This window comes from Manis pentadactyla, chromosome 7 (genome assembly GCF_030020395.1).
Source record: "Manis pentadactyla isolate mManPen7 chromosome 7, mManPen7.hap1, whole genome shotgun sequence".
Lineage (NCBI taxonomy): Eukaryota > Metazoa > Chordata > Mammalia > Pholidota > Manidae > Manis > Manis pentadactyla.
Genome location: NC_080025.1, coordinates 67,269,762 through 67,292,548, shown reverse-complemented (window position 1 = coordinate 67,292,548; position 22,787 = coordinate 67,269,762). Strand labels below are relative to the sequence as shown.

Below are 22,787 nucleotides of genomic sequence, written 5' to 3'. Positions count from 1 at the left end.
GGTTCTCCAGAGAAACAGAACCAACAGAATCAATAGAATATATATGTATCTGATAAAGTTTTTCTCTTGAATTATAGTAACTTTAACTTTGAATTTCAGGAAGCCTGGGATCAGTGACTTGCGGTTAATAAAATTTATTTCAGCTTTATCTTACTCTCTTTGTTCATTTCCCTTTGTCTTAAAACCCCCAGCAATATGTTCAATTGAATATATTTGTACAAGTCATCCCACATCCTTTTTCGGGAAGAGGCAAGTTAAATAAATAAGTAAAAGTAGAAAATTGGGTTTCATATTGAAGCACAAATGCAAGCATAAATACAATGCTTCTATTATAGAATGCCTCTGTGTACGTTATTCCAGATATGTGTAAAGTACAAGTATTTACCCATAATGGATACTTTTAACCTTTCCTGACTTAAAGTCAAGGATGTTAGAGAATCACAGACAGGAAAGGACAGTTTGGGTCTTAGAGAAAATTAAGAATCACCATCAGGATTTATGCCTGCAGAAATGGATAAGAAAAATGTAATCCATTGCATTGATGTGTTTTGGTTAGTACCATCTTGCTGAACTAACTTTACAAGCATGAACCTCTTAGGAGTCAGTTATTGTCACTGCTCTGTTGTATGGTGATGGTCCAAGTGGAGAGCTGTGGAAAACAATTCAGTGCACTTCTCTCATATTGTAAAATGTTTTAAAAGATCTAGTCTATTCACTCGGTCTTACAAGTTTCAAAACTGACTTTAGGAATTATTCTAGAAAGTGTCTTCATTAGTGAAATGAAATGCCTACCTTGTTGAAATGAAACATGCCTTATTGCCGAAGACATGTATGCAATATTTAATTATATGAATTCAAAAAGATCTTGGCAGCAATTTGCTCTCTGAGACAATGACTGAATCCAAATAAATAAGCTCTAAAATTCCTTATAACTTAAATAAAGTATTCTCTGACCCATAATCACTCAAATATAGGAAAAGTCATAAATGAATACTTTAACTACTCCCTTTTAGGGAAGCTTAAATACAGGACATAATGATACTGAGACTTGTTCATTAACTGCTACTTCCATTTGTTAAGCTTCCAAAAAGAATTGGTTCAGCACTGTACTTTGAAAGACTGTAAAACATCTGTGTGCTGGATTTATGTTTTTTACATACTTTATCACCTCCATTTCAGAAATGTGATCCAGTCAAAGATTTAAGTATTTTGAATGTGGAAAGGTGATTAACACATGAGGACATCCACCTAAAGAGGTTAAATGGTTGTTCAAGGTTAATCAGGTAATTAATGTCAAAAGCAAGATGAGAACCTGGCTCTCCAGATTCTCAGTCTTCAGAACTTCATTATGATATATACATTGGTTGTACTTTAATTCTCTTTTATTTTTTTGTAATTTGACTGATTTTTAGATTGTAATAGTGTTTATCTGTAAGATAGTCCTTTATTCTCTGGGCACCCGAGTTTCTCCATCAGTAAAATAAAGGACAGTGGTAATTTAAGCTGTTACACTGTGGTTTACTATTGTGGGGAAAAATGATAAATGTAAAGGCGATAAGAAATGACCATTCAAAAAATTTGCATTTGTTGAATGCCTACTTCAGTTTTTTCCCTTTGCATTTTACAAACTATGTCTCCACAGGAACATGAGTGTATCTTTGTGATCTCATGGGACAGGGTTGGCCATAGATATGGAAAGATGGGTTGGGATAAAAGTTGATGTATCAGAATAAAAAACATTTTAGTCAGTAATTGGCCTCTGTTATTACTGCCAAAGAACTAGGGGTTACCATCTTTAGACTATAAGAATTATAGTAAGTATAGAAGAGATTGGCAAGACCCCAAAGCAAGCAGAAGTTGATGTCTGTGTCTCTGTGTGCATGGCCTCACTGGGAAACAAGAAAGGCGATCCTTAGATGGAATTTATTCATGGAATGCCTTCTTTACTGGTTGGGCTGCCCTGTACTTCAATTTATACTTTTTAATATTGGCACAGACTACACTCTGGCATTTTAGGGTAGGGCCCACATATCTGATGCCTTTCGTGACTGTCTTCTGTGTCAAGGAAACTTAATATCCTAAACGTTGCACCTTATTGTGGTTTAGAGACCTATTAATTCTAGATAATGTATAACCATTCTTTCATCAGTTGCATTCTTTCAGATAAAGATTTCAATGTGCACAAAACTGGGGCATTTTAGAAGCCTATGGGAATAACTGGGAAACCTTTTCCGGAAAAAAGTCCATTCAGCAGCCTTGATATAAAACCACAGTGACCGTATGTACAGACAAGGTGTAATGGTAGTGGACATCTTGGATCCATATTTATGTCATTGTATTGGATCCCTAAAATGTGCATCTCTTGCTGTTTATGGATGCCTTGTAAAGAAGGAAAGCAATATGGTTCTACCTTGACACAATTACTAAGTGGGTAAAAATTGTCTTCTAGGATTCAAGAACACCTAATCTCTCAAATTACAGTTTTCTTCTTCCCCAAATAAAACACTGTATTATTCTTTCCATCCCACCCTCAAAACTTGTTCTCAGATTATTTATTCATGTGAATGGTCAAATGAGTCAGTATCACAAGTTTTACCTTTATAAGAGATACTTTGATTTTAGCAGTATTGCTTATTTTAACTGAAAGTTGGAAGTAAGCCCTACTTCACAAAATTTTGAGCATCAGCACTTTCAGAGTACAGATAGAGACAGTGAATACATTCTTAATTGAGTGGGGAAAGTACTTCATCTCTGCTTTCTCAGAAACAGATGGTATGAGTGGGTAAAGTGCTATAGATGTGTCACCTTTCATGTTGCTGCCTGGGTTTAGTGTTCACCAATATTACACACTCTGTCAGATGCATTAGGCATTGAGCTTTAGTAAATGAAGTTATCTTCCAACTTGTCGTATTTCCCAAGATGCCTCTTCAGGAAATCTTCAGCATGCAGGGTCTAGCTGGGGGGCAGGAAGCAATATTCTTTTCCATCACCAAAAACTTTGATATATCATTTACCAGCCTTATGTACTGAACTGCCATATGTAATTAAATAACTTCAACAACAAATACACACACATGAGAAGCTGGCCATATTCTGACTTTCTAAAATTAGATGTATACTAGCCCAAACAAATAGTTTGAAATTTTTGATATAGGGATGAAGCGTAAAGACTATCCAAAATCACAATGATAGAAAGTATATCCCCACCCATTTTATCAGTCATCCCCATTATACAGAATGCTACCATGTGTCACCTCATTGTATTAATGACACTGATAGTTTCCAGACTTAGAAATTTTATTCTGGATGTTACTTCAAAACCAATTTCAAATGGAAACATTTTTTTCTGAGTTGGTGTTTATCTGGAATGAAATGGACTAACTTTGGGAGTATTTATTGTAGATTTGAGATTTTTATTACAGAGAAGTAAATATAAAAGTGATAATAAAATGACTTTTCCACATAGCACTTTATATTAAAGATTGTGAAGGATAATTCTTTCTATTTAAAAACATAGGATATTTACCTCACAAAGAAGTTGAGGTTTTTAGGTTCATAGACTTAGAAAAGATCATAATTCATGCACATTAAAATTTATTCCCGGTTGTACTTTTTAAAATTTTGAACATTGTGGGTAAAATTGCAATATTTCCAAAATCTCTCGCCTGGCTTCAGTGCATCTCCATATCAACAGGCATTTCCAAGGGGTGGAGAGGACTAGTCATCTCCATATCAGTGGGTATTACCTGGGCTACTGAGGGCTTATCTGGACCTGAGAGACTGGGGGCAGGTTTTCCGCTTCTGCCACAGCAGGAGAGAGAGAAAGATGCTGGATGGCTTTTTTATAAGTAATAAACAGGTTTTAAACTTCATTTCTCCCTTTGGCTGATTTCGGTTTCAGTGAGGTATTTTGCCCCAGGATTTCCTCTCCTGGAATTTATGGACAGTTTTTTTTATTTTTCCAGTTTTGTTGAGAGAAATTTATATATGACATTGTATAAGTTTAAGGTATGCAACATAGTGATTTGACATGTGCGCATATTACAAAATGATGACCCCAGTAAGTTTAGTTAACATCCAGCATCTCCCACAGAACATTTTTCTTGTGATAAGAACTTTCAGGATCTACTTTCTTAGCGACTTTCAAATATACAATACAGTACTGTTAATGTACTGTGCATTTTTAATTGAGTAACAAATTTTTAAAACTTTATGTTCATGATAAAATGACTATTCGCTATATAGTTTCAATAAGTATAAAAATAGACGCATGAGAAAAAAAGTGTTATAAAGGTATTTATTTGTATTTCCCTCTGTGTTTATCACACTCATCCTTTTGCATTTCAGAACTCTTGGATCTAAACAGAACATCAGTCTTTCATAGCCCTTTTGGATGTCTTGATCTCCATACAATGCTACTCGATGAGTATCAAGAGAGGCTCTTCGTGGGAGGCAAGGATCTTGCGTATTCCCTCAGCTTGGAGCAAATCAGCAGTGGTTACAGAGAGGTACGGAAACATCAAAGTCTATTTTAAGAGGGACAGAAAAGTGGTGAGGGAGGTAGCTTCTTGCACGGGTGCTACTTGGATTCGTTTTTTTCATTGTTGGCCACTTAAACATTCTGCATAATAATATTATTGGGAGAAATAAAAAATTCATTAAAATGAAATCATTTTGAGAAAAGTTTATAAATTAACGAAAAGGAAATTTCTGTCAGAGCACTATGTCTGTATTCCCAGAAGAATACAGATTGGTGCACTAGCCATTCCTCTTCAGTGATGGCCCTCGTCACCACACCCACGGTCCTGAGAGCTGGGTTATAACATGCTGATCTACCTGCAATCCCTCGAGGATTTATTACTCCCAGAATCTCAGCCTGAAGAAATATGAGATCTTGCTATTGCTAATTCACGTAGTTCTGTTGGTAACATCATTACTTCAAATGGACGCTCTTTAAACTTGGATTGAAGTCTATTAAAATAGGCAGCTGCCCAACATTTTCAAGAAAAGGTTAGCTATGATAAGAAGAAAAATAGTTCTTATAGTCTAGACTTACACAAAGTTGAATGGAAGTACACTTTTCTGAGACCCATATCAACCTTATATAAAATATATAGCAATATTTAGACCATATATTTTTTGCCATAAATGATGTGTTACATCATGTGTTACATTTTCTCTGTATGTACGTATACATTTTCTAAATGTAAACATTACATGTTCTTTATAACATTTATTTTTGTGTTTGTCTAAATGATCAATGTCCATATTTTTGAAAGTCATTTAAAAACATTTATGAAGAAAAGCAGCATTGCCCCTCCCTCCCAGTCTCTAATCCCTAGAGAAAGTCATTTCAAACTTCTGTTTCTTCTGGTTCTTACCTCCATTTTCCTAAAGAACGTTTGTGTACTCTTCTTTCTTGATATTGTTGATTTTAGACAGTATCTGTTGCCATTCTCTTCAGGCAGATGAGGATTTTAGCTTTCTTTTCTTGTAGTAGCATAGCTAAATACCTGTTCAACCCCCCAGTCATCTGCTCCCTGAGCTATATTGTCCCCAAGATAGCTACACCACAATTTTTAGTTAAGTTATAACTGTTTACATCATTATTATTAGGAAAACAGATCACACGTTATTTTTTCTCCCTGGGATTAGATAGTACCCTTTTCTTCATTTGCTTAGATATTTATATCACTTTCACTAATTTTTAACCAAACTCTCTCCCAGAGTTTTTCTACGTCTCTCAATGTAGTAAATTATAACCAGTTGCCGTCAGTTCCAGGTTTTTGGTTTTTAAATTAGAAATGTGCTTCCTGGTGCTCTTGTCATCCCGGAGTTTAATGCCACCATCCTCCAGGACTGTCCCCTGGGGCTGCCACTTGCATAGTCTTCTTTCTGAGTTTATTATGACATTTTACTGAAACACCCCTCCAACTAGCTTCTTGAAGAAGAATCCAGAGTCAAATTTTGAGTGTTTTATATTTGAAAATAATCATCCCACTTCACACATAACTGATAGATGAATATAAAATTACAGAATGAAAATCATTTCCTTCAGGATTCTGAGGATCTCATTCCATTGTTTTCACACGTCCTCTACAGCTGCTGAGAAGTCTGATGAAATATAAATTTCAAAGTTTTGTATATAACCTGTTTCCTGCTGTTCTGTATCCCTAATCCTGACCCCAGGCACCTATGTGTTTTACATTTTTCTTAAATTTCTCTTAGATTTGATCTTTTTCTCATTCACTGGTGCTGGGACACAGTGGGCCTTCTACCGGGGAGCCCATGACCTTCAGTTCTGGAAATGTTCATTATTTCTTTGAAGTTTTTCCTTCTGTCCATTTTCCCCCTCATTCTCTTTCTGGGACTCCTTTCTTTCAGTCACTTTTTTTTTCCCCCAGTTGTCTGGCTTTGCTGTTTATTATACTGAATTTGAAATGATTTTCCTGATTTGACCCCCACCCATGCCCAATTCTTACTCTCCGAGGGACTTAGATTTCCAATTCCTGAGAATTTCTGAAGTTCTTTTTGAGTCAGCTCGCTTATTGGCTCCCTTCACCCTGCAGACTTAAATTTCAGCTTTCCTAGTTTGCCAAGCCAGTCAACACTTGACCATATGTTATAGAACTTCCGAAATGTTGCTGATATTTCTTTGGCATCTCCACTCAAGTTCTTTGTCCTTTTTGGATTATGTCCTTTCACTATCATTTTAGTCCTTACACACTGGAGGAGAAGCACATTGTGTGTTTGACTCTCTTTCCTTTTTTTCTGTCATCTTTAGTCTTATTTTTCAATAGTTCTCAAAGAAATTATCTCTCTTTATCTCTCCATATATGTATATAAAAATATATACAATATTTATATCACACACACACACACACATACACACATACACACCATGAGTGTATCTCTAAGACCATCAGTGACCTCCTCCTTCCAGCCAGATTCAATGGATTTTTCTCTCCCTCCATGGATGATCTTTTTCTTACTGACTGTGGTCTTCACCATATGGCTTTCTTCTTTTTCTCTCAGTTAGATAATATGAACACTCTGATTTCTGTGAAGGCATATCCAAGGCAGGGATCACAAGTATGGGGGCCATAGAATAATCTGTGTTGTGGCCTGAATTGTATACCCCAAAATTCATATGCTGAAACACTAACTCCAGTACCTCAGAATATGACCACATTTGTGCCTTTCATCAGGTGATTAAATGAGGCCATTAGGGTGGGCCTTAATCCAATCTGACTGGTATCCTCATGAAAAGAGGAAATCTGGAAACAAAAAGAGACAGCAGGGATGTACAGCCACAGAAAAATACCATGTGAGAGAATACCGAGAAGGCAGCCATCTGTATGCCAAGGAGAATGGCCTTAGGAGAAATCCTGCCAACCCTTCGATCTTGGACTTCCAGCCTCCAGAAATTTGATAAAACACATTTCTGTTTAGGCCACCCACTCTGGTATTTTGTTACTGCTGCCATAGCAAACTAATACACTCCCCATATTAAAATTTTAAGTATATGAATATGGAAAGAACCTTCAAGAGATCTGACACCCAGAAAATTAAGAATTGTTGCATTAAGAAGTAGTTCTTAAATTGTTGTCCTTAGATCATGTTCATGCTAACTTTCATGGAGTAGACCCCTGGAATCCACATTAATAACAAGTTCTGTAGATGACTCTTAATGTATACAAACTCTCATGACAATTTTCTGGGGCTGTTGTTTCCCATGTGGCGCTAAGACCAAGACATAGAAGCTTCCCACACTAATGTGGAACCCCTTTAGAGTAGGTGAAATTGGATCACCTACTTATTCTCCTTTATTATTTTGGCCTAACTGTACCCTCAGGCTTTTAATGCTGGCTTTTATGGAGGAAATGCCCTGTGAAGACTATCTAAGAGACCTGGAGTGGTGAGGTTTCAGGAACTGCATCTTCTGGAGCTAAATAGAATAGTGTGTGGCCATTGAAGCTTCAGGGTATCTAGCAAGGATTCCAAGGAATGTACACAAATTATAACATTGAATAACTTTGCTGCATTTAAGGATAAATATTTATTTTGTGAGGCCTAATATATATATATACAACTTGGTGAAACCTCTCAGAAAGTATAATTCATTCAAATGTAAATTTCAAAATTGCTGAGGCGACTCGCAGGGCCACACAAGGGCCAGGAACCAGCAAGGAGTCCTGAGGCTTCGGCTTTATTACCTCAGAGGTGACATCACCCCACCTGCATTTGTTATTTTATTCTTTTCCTGCCTGTTTCCACAGAATGATTAGCAGTAAGACTGCAAACAGGCCCGTTGTGTTTGTTTCCAGCAATAGCAGAGTTAGAGTGATGTCTGCTTCACAGGCGTTCTGATTGAGAGAGTCTCAAGAATGCATGTTGGTGCCTCACGCTCTCCAGACTCTGATGATGTGAAATGTCTGCTCCTGGCCAAGCTCTCCTTCCATCTTTTCTGGACCTTGCTTCCTCGGTTATTTATTACTGTATTTTATACTGTTACTATATTTTAAATCTCTCCTTATTTTCTTTATCTCTTTGTTTCTCAGCCTCAGTATTATTGGCATTTTGAAGAAATTTAAGTGGGGAAGGGAGCATCCTGTGCATTGTAGAATATTTAGCTGTGCCCCTGGCTTCTATCCACAGTGGGTGCCGGGAGAACCGTTCCTCGAGACATTACAGTCAGACAATCTCCAGATATGGCTAGATACCCACTGTGAGGCAAAACCTGAGGATCAAACCATTACATCTAACCTATCATTCCATAAGTAGGATCCAGACCTTCCCAGAGGAAAAAAAAAAACGCCCAAATCTGCATCTACCTGGTGACACCACGTCCCCCTTGCTTCCCTTAGGAAACAGTGCCTTGAAAGAGTAGCCAAAGCCCATTTTCTGTTTTCTCATTTTCTATTCATTTATTAGTTCTTAATGTCTTTTGAAGTATATTTGATACATTAAAATATAAATAAACATGTTAGAAAGCATAACAGTAAAATTAACACCTGTGAACCCACTGTCCAATTCAAGAATGAGAGCATCACCCACCACATTGTAGACGCATCTTGTGTCCTCTCCCTCCCTCCTCATGCTTCCTGCTGCCTAGAAGCAATTACTACCCTGTATTTTATGTTTATCCTTTTTATTGATTTTATTTTAAAAATTATTTTATCATGCTTCCCTATGTAGTATACTGTTTAGAGTTACTTGCCTTAAGCTATGTAAAAATGATGTATATTAGTATATTGTAGTCTTCTGGGATTGCTTTTTGTTTTGCTTTTTTAAATTTAATGTTATTTTTCAGATTTAATCATGTTGCTCGTAGCAAGAGTTCATTTGTTGTAGAGATAGAATAGTGAAGTAGGGACACAAATTAGATTTCTAGGTTCAAATCCTGGCTCTGCAGTTATAATGTGGTGTAAATTCCTTAAATCCTTTCGTCCTCTGTTTCCTCATTTGTAAAGGTAGAAATATTAATCCCCTCTGACATAAAAGTGAGTTAATAGAAGTAAAGAACCAAGAACTATCCTTGACACACATTATAAGCTATGAATAAGTTATTATTTATTCACTTTGACTTGTATATAATATGTTCCACCATATGAATATAGCACAATTTAATTTATTCATTACTTGTCAAAGGACAGTTGGGTGGTATCCAGTATTCTGCTTTATTGGTGTTTCTGTGATCACTTTAGCAAACATCTTCTAAAGCATGTGTGCAGGAATGCCTCTGGGATGTTCATTCTAAAACGGATCGCTAGTTATAAGTTAATTGCTGTTAATGTTCTTCTATACAAGATAATGCCAACCAGTCTCCAAAGCTGAAAGTGGTCTACAGAGTTCCACTCCTCCAGCAGTGTGGGACCAGAACCTCCCCTTGTTCTGTTTGACCACACACATAACACTCTTCCCTTGATGCATCTGTTTAGCCCTGAGGAATGACTCACCCATTATCTTATCAACTGCAATGTCACTTTTATTTATTTTAAATTTTACTTATGTGTAATTTTAATAACCCAGTTATCACTGCAGAAGCAGGACATATACATTGTAAACAATCAGAAAATAGAGAAAAAAGGTGATACCAGATGATGACAAATGCTATGAAAAAAAATAAAACAGATTAGGGAGGTGAGAGAAAGGGGGTTGCTGTATTTGATAAGGTGATCAGGAGAAGATATGATAGAGAAGCAATTTGAGAAGGTACCTAAATAAAATACCCAGTATCCGTATTTCAAGGCTCAATAACCAGTTGTGGTTAGTAGTTCCCATATTGGACTGTGGAGGGCTGGAGAACTTACATTCAAGTGCGTTGCTGAGGTCAATCTGAAAGACCAGATCATTGAAAGATCAGATGATCGGGTGTGCCTTGGCCAGAGTGATGGTCAATGACTCATTTTATGACAAGAAAGCCAGTAATCTAGGTAAAAAAAACGTTTTTCAGTCAATGGAGTTGTGACAAAGGATGATGGTAGATGACCACAAGAAGGAAGGACAGCCAGGTGGTGTGGCTGTGATCACATGAGCATCAAAGTACCTATGGCTTTATTATTTTATTTTTGCCTCCTCTTAAGGATTGCTTATCTTCTATCCTTTCTACATTATCATTTCCTTCTTCTCGACAAAATAGGCAAAAAATAGGTTTTGTGTAAGGGTTCTTGACTTTTTTTATGTGCCTTGGATCCAGCAGTGTGGTGAAGTCTATTGACCCTTAAGTGTATTAAATAAATATGTAGGATTACACCAAAAGGTATTAAGAAAAGTTATCAAAATATAAATATATTGAAATATAGCTATCAAAATAAAAAAGTAACAATTTGTAATATGAAAACATGTAGCTTTTCATTAATATATTAAGTAATAAGACCTAGCAACAGGACTTTTAAATATTGTAGTTTCAAATTAATGATGAATGTTATTAATATTTTGAGCTACCTGCAACAACTCTAAAGTAATACTAAAATACTTGTTCCTCTTGATTATTAAGCCACAGATCTATTAATACTACCGTGATTTGTTTCTTACATTTTTCTGATAGAAATACTAAATTTCAGTTGGAGATTAATGCATAGTATGTTGTGATTTTTTTTTCCAGTTGATTGGTGCATTTCCAAAATCCTTTTTCACTTAACAAATCCTACTCCATATTCCATCTTATAAAGGATTCTAAATATTTTGAGTAAAAATAAACAATTTTCTCAGTTCAGCAAAGATAACAAACCCTCATAATCTCCACTTATGTACACCAACACATTGCCAATAGATCGCGTCTGTGAACTTTTTTTCCAGTTTTACTGAGATATAATAGACCCATAATACTGTGTAAATTTCAGGTATACAACATGTTGATTTGATATATTTATATACTGTAAAATGATTGTCACCATAGCATTAGTTAACACCTCCATCATATCACATTTAGTACTCCTAGGTAGTGAGAACATTTAAGGTCCACTCTCTTAGCAACTTTCAAATATATAATATAGTATTGTTAACTATAATCACCATGCTGTATGTACATTAGTTCCCCAGAGCTTATTCATCTTATAACTGGCAGTTTGTACCCTTAAACCAATATCTGCCCATTTTCCCCACTCCCCTGCTTCTGGTAGCCACTATCCTACTCTCTGTTTCTATGAGTTTGACTTCTTTAGATTTCACATCTAGTGATATCGTGCATTATTTGTTTTTCTCTGACTTTTTTACTTAGCATATGCCCTCATGTCCATCTATGTTGTCACAAATGGCAGGACTTCCTTCTATCTCATGGCTGAATAATATTCCTGTGTGTGTGTGTGCACATCTCTTCTTTATCCATGTATCCATTTAGGAGCACCATGGGAATGCAGACATATCTTCGAGATTCTGTTTTCATTTCATTTGGTTATATACTCAGAAATGGGATTGCTGGATTACATGGTAGTTCCATTTTTAATTTTTTGAGGCATCTCCATGCTGTTTTTCCATAGTGGTTGCACCAATTTACATTCCCACCTGCAGTGCACAAGGGTTGCCTTTTTTCCACATCGTCACCACAGTAGTTAACTTTTGACTTTTTGATAATAGCTATTCTAACAGTTGTGAGGTGGTGTGTCATTGTGATTTTCATTTTCATGTCCCTGAAGATTAGTGATGTCGAGCACTTCTATTTTCTCTTTAATGCCTCTTACACACTCTTCCTCCCTGGTATAAGCCTCCAAACATACCCAGTTGTTAAAATAAGCTATTTCCTTCTTCTGTTAAACTCTATAGATTTAGAGAATGTTCTCCTAGCCCTTCCTTATCCATTGGTCTGATATTGATTCTCATATTATATTAAAATTGGCTGTTTACTTGTCAGTCAACTTTATTAGAAGGCTCCTTAAGGGTGGGTACTGTGCTATGTTCATCTTTGAAGGTGTAGTACTAACAAAAATAATTAATTTGTTAGTGAAAGAATGAATGTGTGTCTCTTGTTTATCCTGATACCCAATAAATCTATTCTCTTCAGAGTCTGCATTTTTGCAAATCCTTTTGTACTTATTGTCAGAGCCACTTTCAAACTAATCATTCTCCAAGATCTTTTAGTTTAATTTTGTTTACCTTCTGCACCACCTCCCCTGCCCCTGGCCACATACCTACTTCTTCACTGGCAACAGGGCAAGGATCTTGTTTACAGCATGGCCCGCAGTTTTTGCTTATTTTGGAATTTGAAGCATAATGACTGCCATGCTGTGGAAACAATGTAGGCAATGTGGGAGCCATCCGGGACTCTCACTGTGTCTGTAACAGAATTAGAATTGCAGTTTAGTGTGATTACTTTAGCAGTAGCATATTAGGTAAATAGAAGGAAAAGGAAACTAAAGCCATGAAGCCAGTAAGTAGAAGTTAGAGTTTAAAACCAGGTCCATCTGTCTGAGAAGGCTGTGCTCTTTCCACTGTGTCACATTGTGGAAAAGCAGGTTACTGCTTTGGCTTGAACTTGCTGTCTCCCAAATTGATGGTAGGTGTACCATTAGTTCTGGCTTTGTGATGAGGTGTTTCTTTCCCCTTGGTTCTTATTCTCTTTGTATGAGCACACTTTACCTTAGTGATGGTTAAACAGCACTAGTGGAACAGTTAGTGTTTGGTGACAGTAGTGGAGAAAAACCATTGACTAGTGGAAGAAGGAGCTGTATTCCCCTTGTTTACTTATGGCAAAGGTTGAGAGCCCCAGGAAGCTCTAGAATTCAACCACAGATAAGGGATTCGTTTGCCATGTTCTATCTGTATAGCCCCTTGCAATCTGTGCACATTTGAGAATTACTGAGACTTACGGAAAAGACAAATCAAGATTTTCCTCTGGAAGATACCAATACCAGTTTAAGATGTAAAACTTTCTTTTCTTTTTTCCATTCCAGAAAGAAATCGAAAGTAGATGTTTATTTATTTCTGCTATATTTTATAGGACTTCATAGAATACTCCATATTAGTAATAAACTTTAAATTTAACGAACGTTCACCTGTAATTTTTCTCCAAGTTTCTATATTTCAACTTATTTTTTCTAAAATTATTCTTACCACTATTAACATTACAGTACTTAATTTGGATATCTGGACATATAGCTCTGTTTGACACTTCTGCTCATAAAAGTATTTATACTTTTCCCATGTATTCAACTTTATTGCATCAAAGGTAAAAGAATTATTACATTTCAGAATTTAATTTTTTATTGAGTGGTAGAGAGGCATTAAAATATAATTTGCATGTAAATGGCAGATGGTGTTTCATATTAATGATAGCAGTTGAGTAAATTTCATCCATTAAAAAGGGCATTCATCAGGCCAATAATGTCTTTGCAGTTATGTTGTTCTTGTTCAAATGCTTTGGAGTGTAAACATTTCAAGTACAAATTTTGTCTATAGTTGAAAAGATTATAATTCTGGCATATAAACTACTTGAATACTGACAGTTGTAATAATTAAGTGTAAAAGCATGTACACTAAGAAGGAAAATGTGGCAGGTTAAAGGCTACCATTTATAAACCATTAGGACCCTTTTAATGTGTTTTATTCAAAGTACTTTTTTGCTCTTACTGATCTTTATAGAACAAATAATTAAAATACCCATTGAAGGACACTAGTGTAGTATATAGATATAAAATGTAGATTGAAAAACTAAAATATAAACAAACATCTTCATTAGAATAATAGAATTAAGAAGAGTATATCAGATCAAATTGTAACAGTGTCTTAGTCACTAAAATATATTCCATGAAGAGACTTACCATATTGTTTTCTTTATTTATTTAAATAAAAAAGGATATAGTCTTCCTTTAGACTGTTATTGTTTTTTCTTTGTTCATTTATTTTTGCTCCCCTAAATCTCTGTGTCATAATATTTTATAACAATAAATTGTTAAATCCTTAATCCAAGTATAATTATGATACTCAATAGGGAATCCAGAAAAAATTACTTTGTAATTTAATTTTTATTTTATTTTTCTCCTTTGAAATGTGCAAGAATGGTAAATTGCCTGTTAATGTGCATTGGAACAATTAAATTATACAGTGGGACTATTGTGATTAAATGATGTGTATTTAACCTTTGCTTTTTGTACCTTTCTTGGTATAGAGAATTTGGAAATAGCATTACACCCTATTGTTTAACTGCTTTTAAAAATGTTTTGTGAGAACGAATGGCTTAATTTTATGGGTTTTTGTTGATGCTAAACTCTGGAGCAGAACCAAAAGATGTCCTGACTGCCAAAACAAATGAAGAAAATAATTTCCCTTGCTATGTTGGCAGAATATTTGTACATGATGGCTTTCAAATAACCCCCCACTTTCAGTAAGGTCTTTCTCTGTCATCTTTTTCTCATGTGAGTGAACATTTGAATACAATCCTGAGCCTGCTAAATTTTGTGGAAAAAACAAGCCAAACTAAACCAAAACAAAACCAAAAGCAAAAACAAAACTTGAGTAAATCTGTAATTACATAATTCCTTTGGACAACTCCACGGGATGGACTTTATAGTGATGAATATCCATAATGTAGTCCTCTGCTTCTCCTCTTTCCATCCATCCAAAGGAATCTGGTTAAGATCATTTCTCTGTCTTCAGAAATCCTACCAGTCTTTCAATGCCTAGATTATTGCTAGCATCCTACAGGATTTTCTTCATGATGACACTGAAAATTGTTCTCTGTCTCATTCCTTTGACACTGGTTACAGCATTTTCATGTCAATGAAACTCACCTCTCAGATTTTACTGTAAAAATCCTTTAGTGGATTGTCTTTACAAAGAATGTAAAAAAGGTGTGTTGATTAATACAAGTCAATCAATAGACATTGAATAAACAGTGATTGCATTTAAGGCATTGTGCCAGGGAAGGATTGTGCATTGGTAGGGATACAGAAACAAATCATTGCTCTCTGTAACTTATAGTCTAATAAGACAGCTAAAGTTAAGTACACAAATCGCTATACTCCTATGTAGAGCAAGTAAGAATATAATAGAAGATCAAAGGAAGGAGAGATACTACTTATTGAAAAAGATATCAGGAAAGGTTTTGTTGTGAAACATGTTGTAAGATGTGCCTGAAAAAATGATTTTGTCATTCCTAGAAAAATTGACATTATTAGGTTTGCTGCTAGAAACAGTGCATATTCTGACAACCCTAGAAAAGCCATTATTTCTTCGCCATTACATATTCTCTTGATATCAGGTCTGTGAAGGGTTGTTGCTCTTCAGCAACAAGAAGGCGGGGGGACAAGCAGGACCAGCCTGTTATCCCCAGGGCAGAGCGAGAGGACAAGTGTCAGCGGCTTGGACACCCTCCCCTGAGAACCGGGGAAAAACAAAACCACACCAAGCCGGGAGATGTGTCAGCCTCAAGGGCGCAGCAAAACTCAGCTTTATTCCATCAGAGGCTTAGTTATATAGGGGAAGATAAGGAAGTAGCAGAAACCAATGGGAATTGATGATCTCATCTGTCACTAGGGTCTTTAGGCAGGTTTCGGGTTAGGTGGGGAGGCGGAGTTAGGGCCAAGAGCGCGCGCGCGGGAAGCTAGTTAGGCCACGAACGTGGAAGTAACAAGGGAGGATGGAAACCTCCAGTCTGCGGCCGTCACAGGCCTAAAAGAGGCAAAAGGTTCCAACAAAGGGTCTGAGGTTTTACCTTATTTTCAAGACAAGTTAGCTTGTCACAGTTTCATAGATGCTGGCAGAAGACATGAGACTCCTGGGCCAGAGACAAAGGAACCTATTACTCGCAGCAGAGCATACTGCATGGTAGTGTTTCCAGCGATTGTTTTGCCCCCTCAAGTCCCACAGGGAGTGATGCATAGCAGCCCACGCAGACGCTGCTCTTTTTTTCTTTTTTTTCTTTTTTTTTTTTTTTTGTAGATAATTATTTTTTATTGAAGGGTAGTTGACACACAGTATTACATTAGTTTCAGGTGTACAACACAGTGATTCAACATTTATATACATGATAATTCTAGGTACCAGTTATCACCATACCAAGTTGTTAACAATATTTTGACTACATTCCTTATGCTATACATTACATCCCGGTTATTTATTTATTTTACAATTGGAAGTGTGTATTTCTTTTTTTTTTTTTTTTTTGTGAGGGCATCTCTCATATTTATTGATCAAATGGTTGTTAACAACAATAAAATTCTGTATAGGGGAGTCAATGCTCAATGCACAATCATTAATCCACCCCAAGCCTAATTTTCGTCAGTCTTCAATCTTCTGAAGCATAACGAACAAGTTCTTACATGGAGAACAAATTCTTACATAGTGAATAAGTTACATGGTGAACAGTACAAGGGCAGTCATCACAGAAACTTTCGGTTTTGCTCATGCATTATGAACTATAAACAGTTCAAATATGAATACTCATTTGACTTTTATACTTGATTTATATGTGGATGCCACATTTCTCTCTTTATTATTATTATTTTTAATAATACGCTGAAGTGGTAGGTAGATACAAGATAAAGGTAGAAAACATAGTTTAGTGTTGTAAGGGAGCAAATGTAGATGATCAGGTGTGTGCCTGTAGACTATGTGTTAATCCAAGCTAGACAAGGGCAATAAAACATCCACATATGCAGAAGATTTCTCTCAGAACAGGGGGGGTGAGGTTCTAAGCCTCACCTCTGTTGATCCCCAATTTCTCACCTGATGGCCCCCCTGCAACTGTGCCTGTCTTAGGTTGTTCCTCCCTTGAGGAATCTTACCCGTCTCTGGCTAACCAGTCATCCTCCGGAGCCATACAGGGAAATGTAAAGTTGGTAAGTGAGAGAGAAGCCTTATTGTTTGAAAAGGTTAGCTTTTTACTTCTTTGCATATTAATGCCCTGTGGCTTCTATGCCCAGCATTTGTCTTGAGGTATCTTTACCACTTGGAAGAATTATGATACTCGGTAACTTTGATATAAGGCATGAATTCTATTTAAGGGTTGTAATTAGGAAGGAAGAAGAAAAGCTACAGAAGTAGCAGGCGGAAGAAAACATGGGAAGATTGATTATTTCTTTGACATATCTTCTTGTAGAGTAACTTCAGCATGTATAGGTTTTAAACTACTAATTAAATTGCGCACACACATTAACATAATAGGAGTATAGTTACATAACCAAAGCATACCTGTAATTACCAGCCATCTCCAGTGAAACCAAGAAAACCAGTTAGGCACCTTAGGCATTTATGAAAACTTATCTATGATATGGTGGATATTGTCCAACTGAACTTGAACAGTCTGAGAGAAATCAGACAAATTACAACAACCCATTCCTGGGGACTGTTCACATCCCATATGTTCTTTTAACAGTAAATAGTCTGTAGTTGTAAGATTTTGGAGCGCTACAATTTGCACTTCTCCTAATTCTTGGTTGAGTTCCAACAGTATAGATCCAGTCAAATTTGTTGTTTTACTGTATGCACAGGCCAGCTTAGATATCTCCTTCTTCATTCTCATGGCAAGTCCAGAAACTGGTGGGATGAATGCATCTACAGCTGTAGCAGTGCAGATGCTGCTCTTGTAGTAAATATGTGTTATACCTGATGAACCCCAAGCTTAGGAATCCCCAATCTTATAAGGGCTGTGTTTGTAATCCTACCTAGTCTTTGCCTAGAGGGAGGCATTATTTTTATTATCCAACACAGGAAACTAGTCTTTCATTTGCTCTCAAAGGATATTCTATCTTTCTTTCAGGGCTATTTGAAAATATTATGTGTAACAAAAACTGTCAATAGATGTGTAGAAATCCTACAAAGAATTGCCCCCCAAACAGTGTATTCAGATAGTCCTGGAAACAATCATTATAAAACAACGATTTAGAGGAATACAGGCTAAGATGTTGAGGTTATTTTACTGGCCTGGATATTATTTCAGCATTGAAAAGCTGAACTTGGTATATTTTTCTAAAGAATTAGTATCTAGGACTTTGAAATTGTGGAAAACAGTTTAAAATAGTCATCATTTTACATAATGAAGAAAAATGAATAAGGGATTCATTTGTGAATGAATGGATGAAAAGGGGTACTAATATTCTAAGAAGGAGAGCCTTACATCTCATAAGTTATGTGAGTTAAGAATATAAAGCACTATTGTGAATTACAGAAGAGGTGTTCACTCTGTTCATATTGATAACTGAATTAGTCATGAAAATCTTTCTAATGATAGATGACCCTAAAATGAATTTGTATTTATATTTTTTGTTAATATATATAGTATATACAGTGTATACAATATATATAATGTGTATATATATGCCCATGTACATATATAGGCACATGTTCTACCATATCATTTTGAATAATTTATGCATCCACAGTAAAATCATAATTCAAAAACAAAGCTGAATCTCATGTTAGAATGGGTCTTAGAAATCATCTGAGACAATCTGTCCCTAGGGTGTAAGAATTTTTTCCAGAATAATTGATCAGCAAAGTTTATAAATTCTATAGCTTCGCTTCCAGGATCCTTAACTTGTAATGATATTAGCGATTCTGCTCAAGCAGATGCGAAGCTGCAACCGAACCATACATTGATGTATTTATGATGTCTTTCCTGAATCATACAAGATCCACTGATGGATTTATTGCTTCAATCAGGAACAGTGATTCTAGGATTTTATGTGTGTACATTTGGCTTTTTGATTGGTTTTCTCTTATATGCCGAATTTTTTCCTTTGTCTTTTTTTTCTGTCACAACATAAACAGAAAATACTCATGTATTTTCATGTAAAAGTTTGTATACTTTATTATGAGACTAAAGAGCACCTGATGCTGAGTATTGCTAGTAAAAAACTTCGTGGGGCCTATTATGCCAATAAGAACACCAGGGTAATATTTTAATACCTGTAATTCAAACCATAGAATGTTTACTCCTATGATAATAAATTCAATCATATACAGATCATCATCGTAATAAAGGCTATTGTCATCACTTTTATAAATCCCCAGTATTGTTCATGTACCACGGGTGAGTTTGGCTGCATAATGTGTGAGTTCAGTGAAAGTCTTTTCCACTTTTAGCATATAGTGCCTAACCTGCTATTTTATGAGGCACAGCTTTAAAGAAACAACAGCAAACTTACACTTAACCATATCTGGAATTCAAACTTACATATCAGATTTCAGACACCAAAATGCCTACAGGGGCCTGTCAGGTTAAAAACCGAAGTCTGAAGCAAATCAGAGAACACTTGTCCTATTTAAAGAAGACTTCAAACTTTCAACTCCAGAGCAATGTTGCCACACAGCGACGCAAGCCTGTTGCTTACCATTGGATTTTTCTAGAGAAATCTGGATATTTATGCAAAATTTCTCATTTTTGAATGTTGGTTATTGATACAAAAATAACTAAGCAGTGTGCAAACTGAATAAAAAATACTTCCAATCAGCAGCATCTAATATTTAGTTTGATAAAACCAGAATGTTTTTCTAAGTTAACAGAGCACTTACGGGATGATGATGGATTGAGAGAGCAGTGATATCAGGGAGAGATAGTGGGAACTTGACAGGAACAAACCAGCTGCCACAGAGGACGAGAGCAGGGCTTGTGGGCACAGGCCCAGTGACAGCAAACACTGAGCCTGGGTGGTAGGAACTTACACTTGAGCCCTTCTCAGTCCAGGCCCTGAGGACACAAGCGTCCTGGGGAAGAGAAGGCTCTTGCAGGAACATTAATTATATCTTGAGAGGCCCAGGCTATTCTTCTGAAAAACTTCTGGTCCTTCACCAAAAGTTAACTTAAGAATAGAAGGGGACTGCTTAAAAAAAGAAGAGAACCAAAGAAATACTGAAGTAGCCTAACTCAAAGTGGCCATAGAAGTAGGAGAGCAAGAGTGGACGTCTTCGGAGTGCTTTCTGCCAGTGCATGTGGATCCAAGGGGAAGCCTTTGGAGACAGTGAAGAAAAACTGTAGGGTGTTCTGTCACCCAACCAGCACAGCTGATGAAGCTGATACTTCAGCATGAGAAGGTGCCCCACGGAATCTGAGAGAGACGCGAGAGAGGAGGCCAATGAGCTTTTCCCGGCTGGAGGGGAAGGCGATTGGTCCAGTAGATGTCGAGGTAAACTGTTAACTAGGAGGAAGAAGGTTTAGGGTCCTGAGGCTCAGAAAACACTTGAGAACTTACCGTTTGCTACAGTAATTCAAATGCATCAGATTTTTTGGTTCCCACCCACAGATCTACTGCACTGTGGGGTTGGACAGAGAAACATATATATTTTTTAAAAGGCTTCCTAGGTAATACTTTGTCTTTGATAAAGTCATGGTAATGATTAAATTAAATACTGAATCTAAAGTGCTTAATATAAAACTTAGGAAGTTGATAATGCCAAGTGTCAGTAAGGATATAGTACTGCTGATGGACTGTAAACATGTCACCCTCTGGAGGGCACATGGCACTACACTAGCAGATTAAATAAATCATACCCTAAGGCCCAGTGATTCTGCTCCTGGTTGTACGTACCAACGGTTTTCTTTTACATGTCATAAAGGGACATACGCAGAGACGTATCAACGTTTGGTCTGGTAGAGATTTTGGAGGCAATCTGAGTGTCCATCACCCAAAGAGTCATTCATTCGTTAATCCTTTCATGCTGCAAACACTACTGAGTCCACCACACACCAAGTTCTGTTCTAAGTGATAAAAATGCAAAGAGAACTTAAGGAGGTTCCTGACTCGGAGGGGCAATCGGGTTCGAAAGAAAGACTGGATAGCAGAGGTCATGGCAGGTTAAGTACAGAGCAGGGCTGGTTGAACTGTGGGTGGAGTCTGAAGGGCTGAGACTTGAGGAAATCCTCAGAAAGGTTAAAAAAAATTAAGTTTAGCATGAAGTAAAAGTTCACACACAAGAGTCTTAATTATGCAAATAATGATGTAAAGAAGGTAAAGTCTTGCTTTGTCTTCTCAGAAAACAACAAAATGAAAATGTATTGAACTACAGAAAAAAATGAAATGTTTTTCACTGTGGTTTATTTTTGTATACAGTTGTATAATAGTACAATATCTTCTATTTCAGATACACTGGCCTAGTACAGCACTAAAAATAGAAGAATGCATAATGAAAGGAAAAGATGCAGTAAGTATTATTCATTGTAAGTGAAACAAATCGCCAGTTATATTCCCAGTCAATCACAAATGACTAAATCTCCAACTTTTTATGTGCTCCTAAAAGCATATATGCAACTTATCTCAGGAAGAATATATATATATATAGTATGTACACATACATTATATATGTAATTATTGAAAAACTAATTTCAGTGTGAAGTTCAAGGGAGCTGAGCTGCCATCCAAATCTTGGTTTTTATTTTTGTATTTTAATCAACTCAGATTTATAAATTCCTTCTACTAATGCATATTTCCTATGGGTTTGGGAGAAAAACATTTTCAGGTAATCTTTTTTTTTTTCATTTCAAGGAAAAGCTAAGCACATCTTTGTGAGATACCATGTCACTTTGATTAATAAAGTAGAAACAAGAGAAAAAAACAAGAACTTGGAAACAAGGCAAAGGCAATAAACACACACTACCTGCCCTCCAGCACTGTCAGGGTTCCCCTCCTGGAACAACCTGTCCTTCATTTCTCCGTAACAGCCCTGCCGAGTGTAAATGAGCCCAGTCTGGGTGGCAGCAGAGCTGCACCAGGAGTGAGAGGACTCACACTGGCCCCAAGCAGCTGGTTAGCAGCTCACTGCATGTGTTTGCAGGAGGCCATGCATGTCTCCCTTGGAAAGTTAACATGCTTGTTTTCAGTAAGAAAAACCAATACGGTGTAAAAAACTAATGCACATTGTACCACCTCCTGATTCTCTGTAGCTGTTGGGTCACTGTCAAGGAATGAGTCCAGGCATTCCTGCTGCCTTAGTCCACCACGTGATGCTGACTAACTGAACACGCTCCTAGGTTATGTCACTCTAAGCCCAGCTGAGCCAAAACGTCGTATAATTGACTCATTCAAGATGTGACAATGTTTCAAGAGAAAAAAAGCAGGTGCCTGTAGCAATATGAGAATAGAATATTTTCCCCATGTCTGAGTGGTTAGAGTTTTCCAATTGCATGGGTCACCCACAGAGTAAAATGCTTCCTGAGTGGGAAACTGAAGGAGTAAATATATCTGTGTGCCCTAGTGAATCAGTTTAGGAGTGCATTCCTCATTCTTACCAAGGAAATACTATAATCTTAAGCACTTATGGTGGTATGGTTCTGCTGGCTTTTTCACCTTAATAACTGTTATACCAGAGACTTTTAAAAGTCACAATCTGTCCTTATAAAACAATTCACTGCCGAT

General features: G+C 36.6%; 1 protein-coding gene across 1 annotated transcript in view; it reads left to right on the top strand.

Moving 5' to 3' along the window:
• Positions 1–22,787, top strand: part of SEMA3E (semaphorin 3E) — a 237,140-nt gene that overhangs the window by 134,279 nt on the left and 80,074 nt on the right. Inside the window, exons 2-3 of the mRNA XM_057504462.1 lie at positions 4,348–4,508; positions 21,517–21,576. Coding sequence (XP_057360445.1) covers positions 4,348–4,508; positions 21,517–21,576 — 221 coding nt within the window. The remainder of the gene's footprint in view (positions 1–4,347; positions 4,509–21,516; positions 21,577–22,787) is intronic.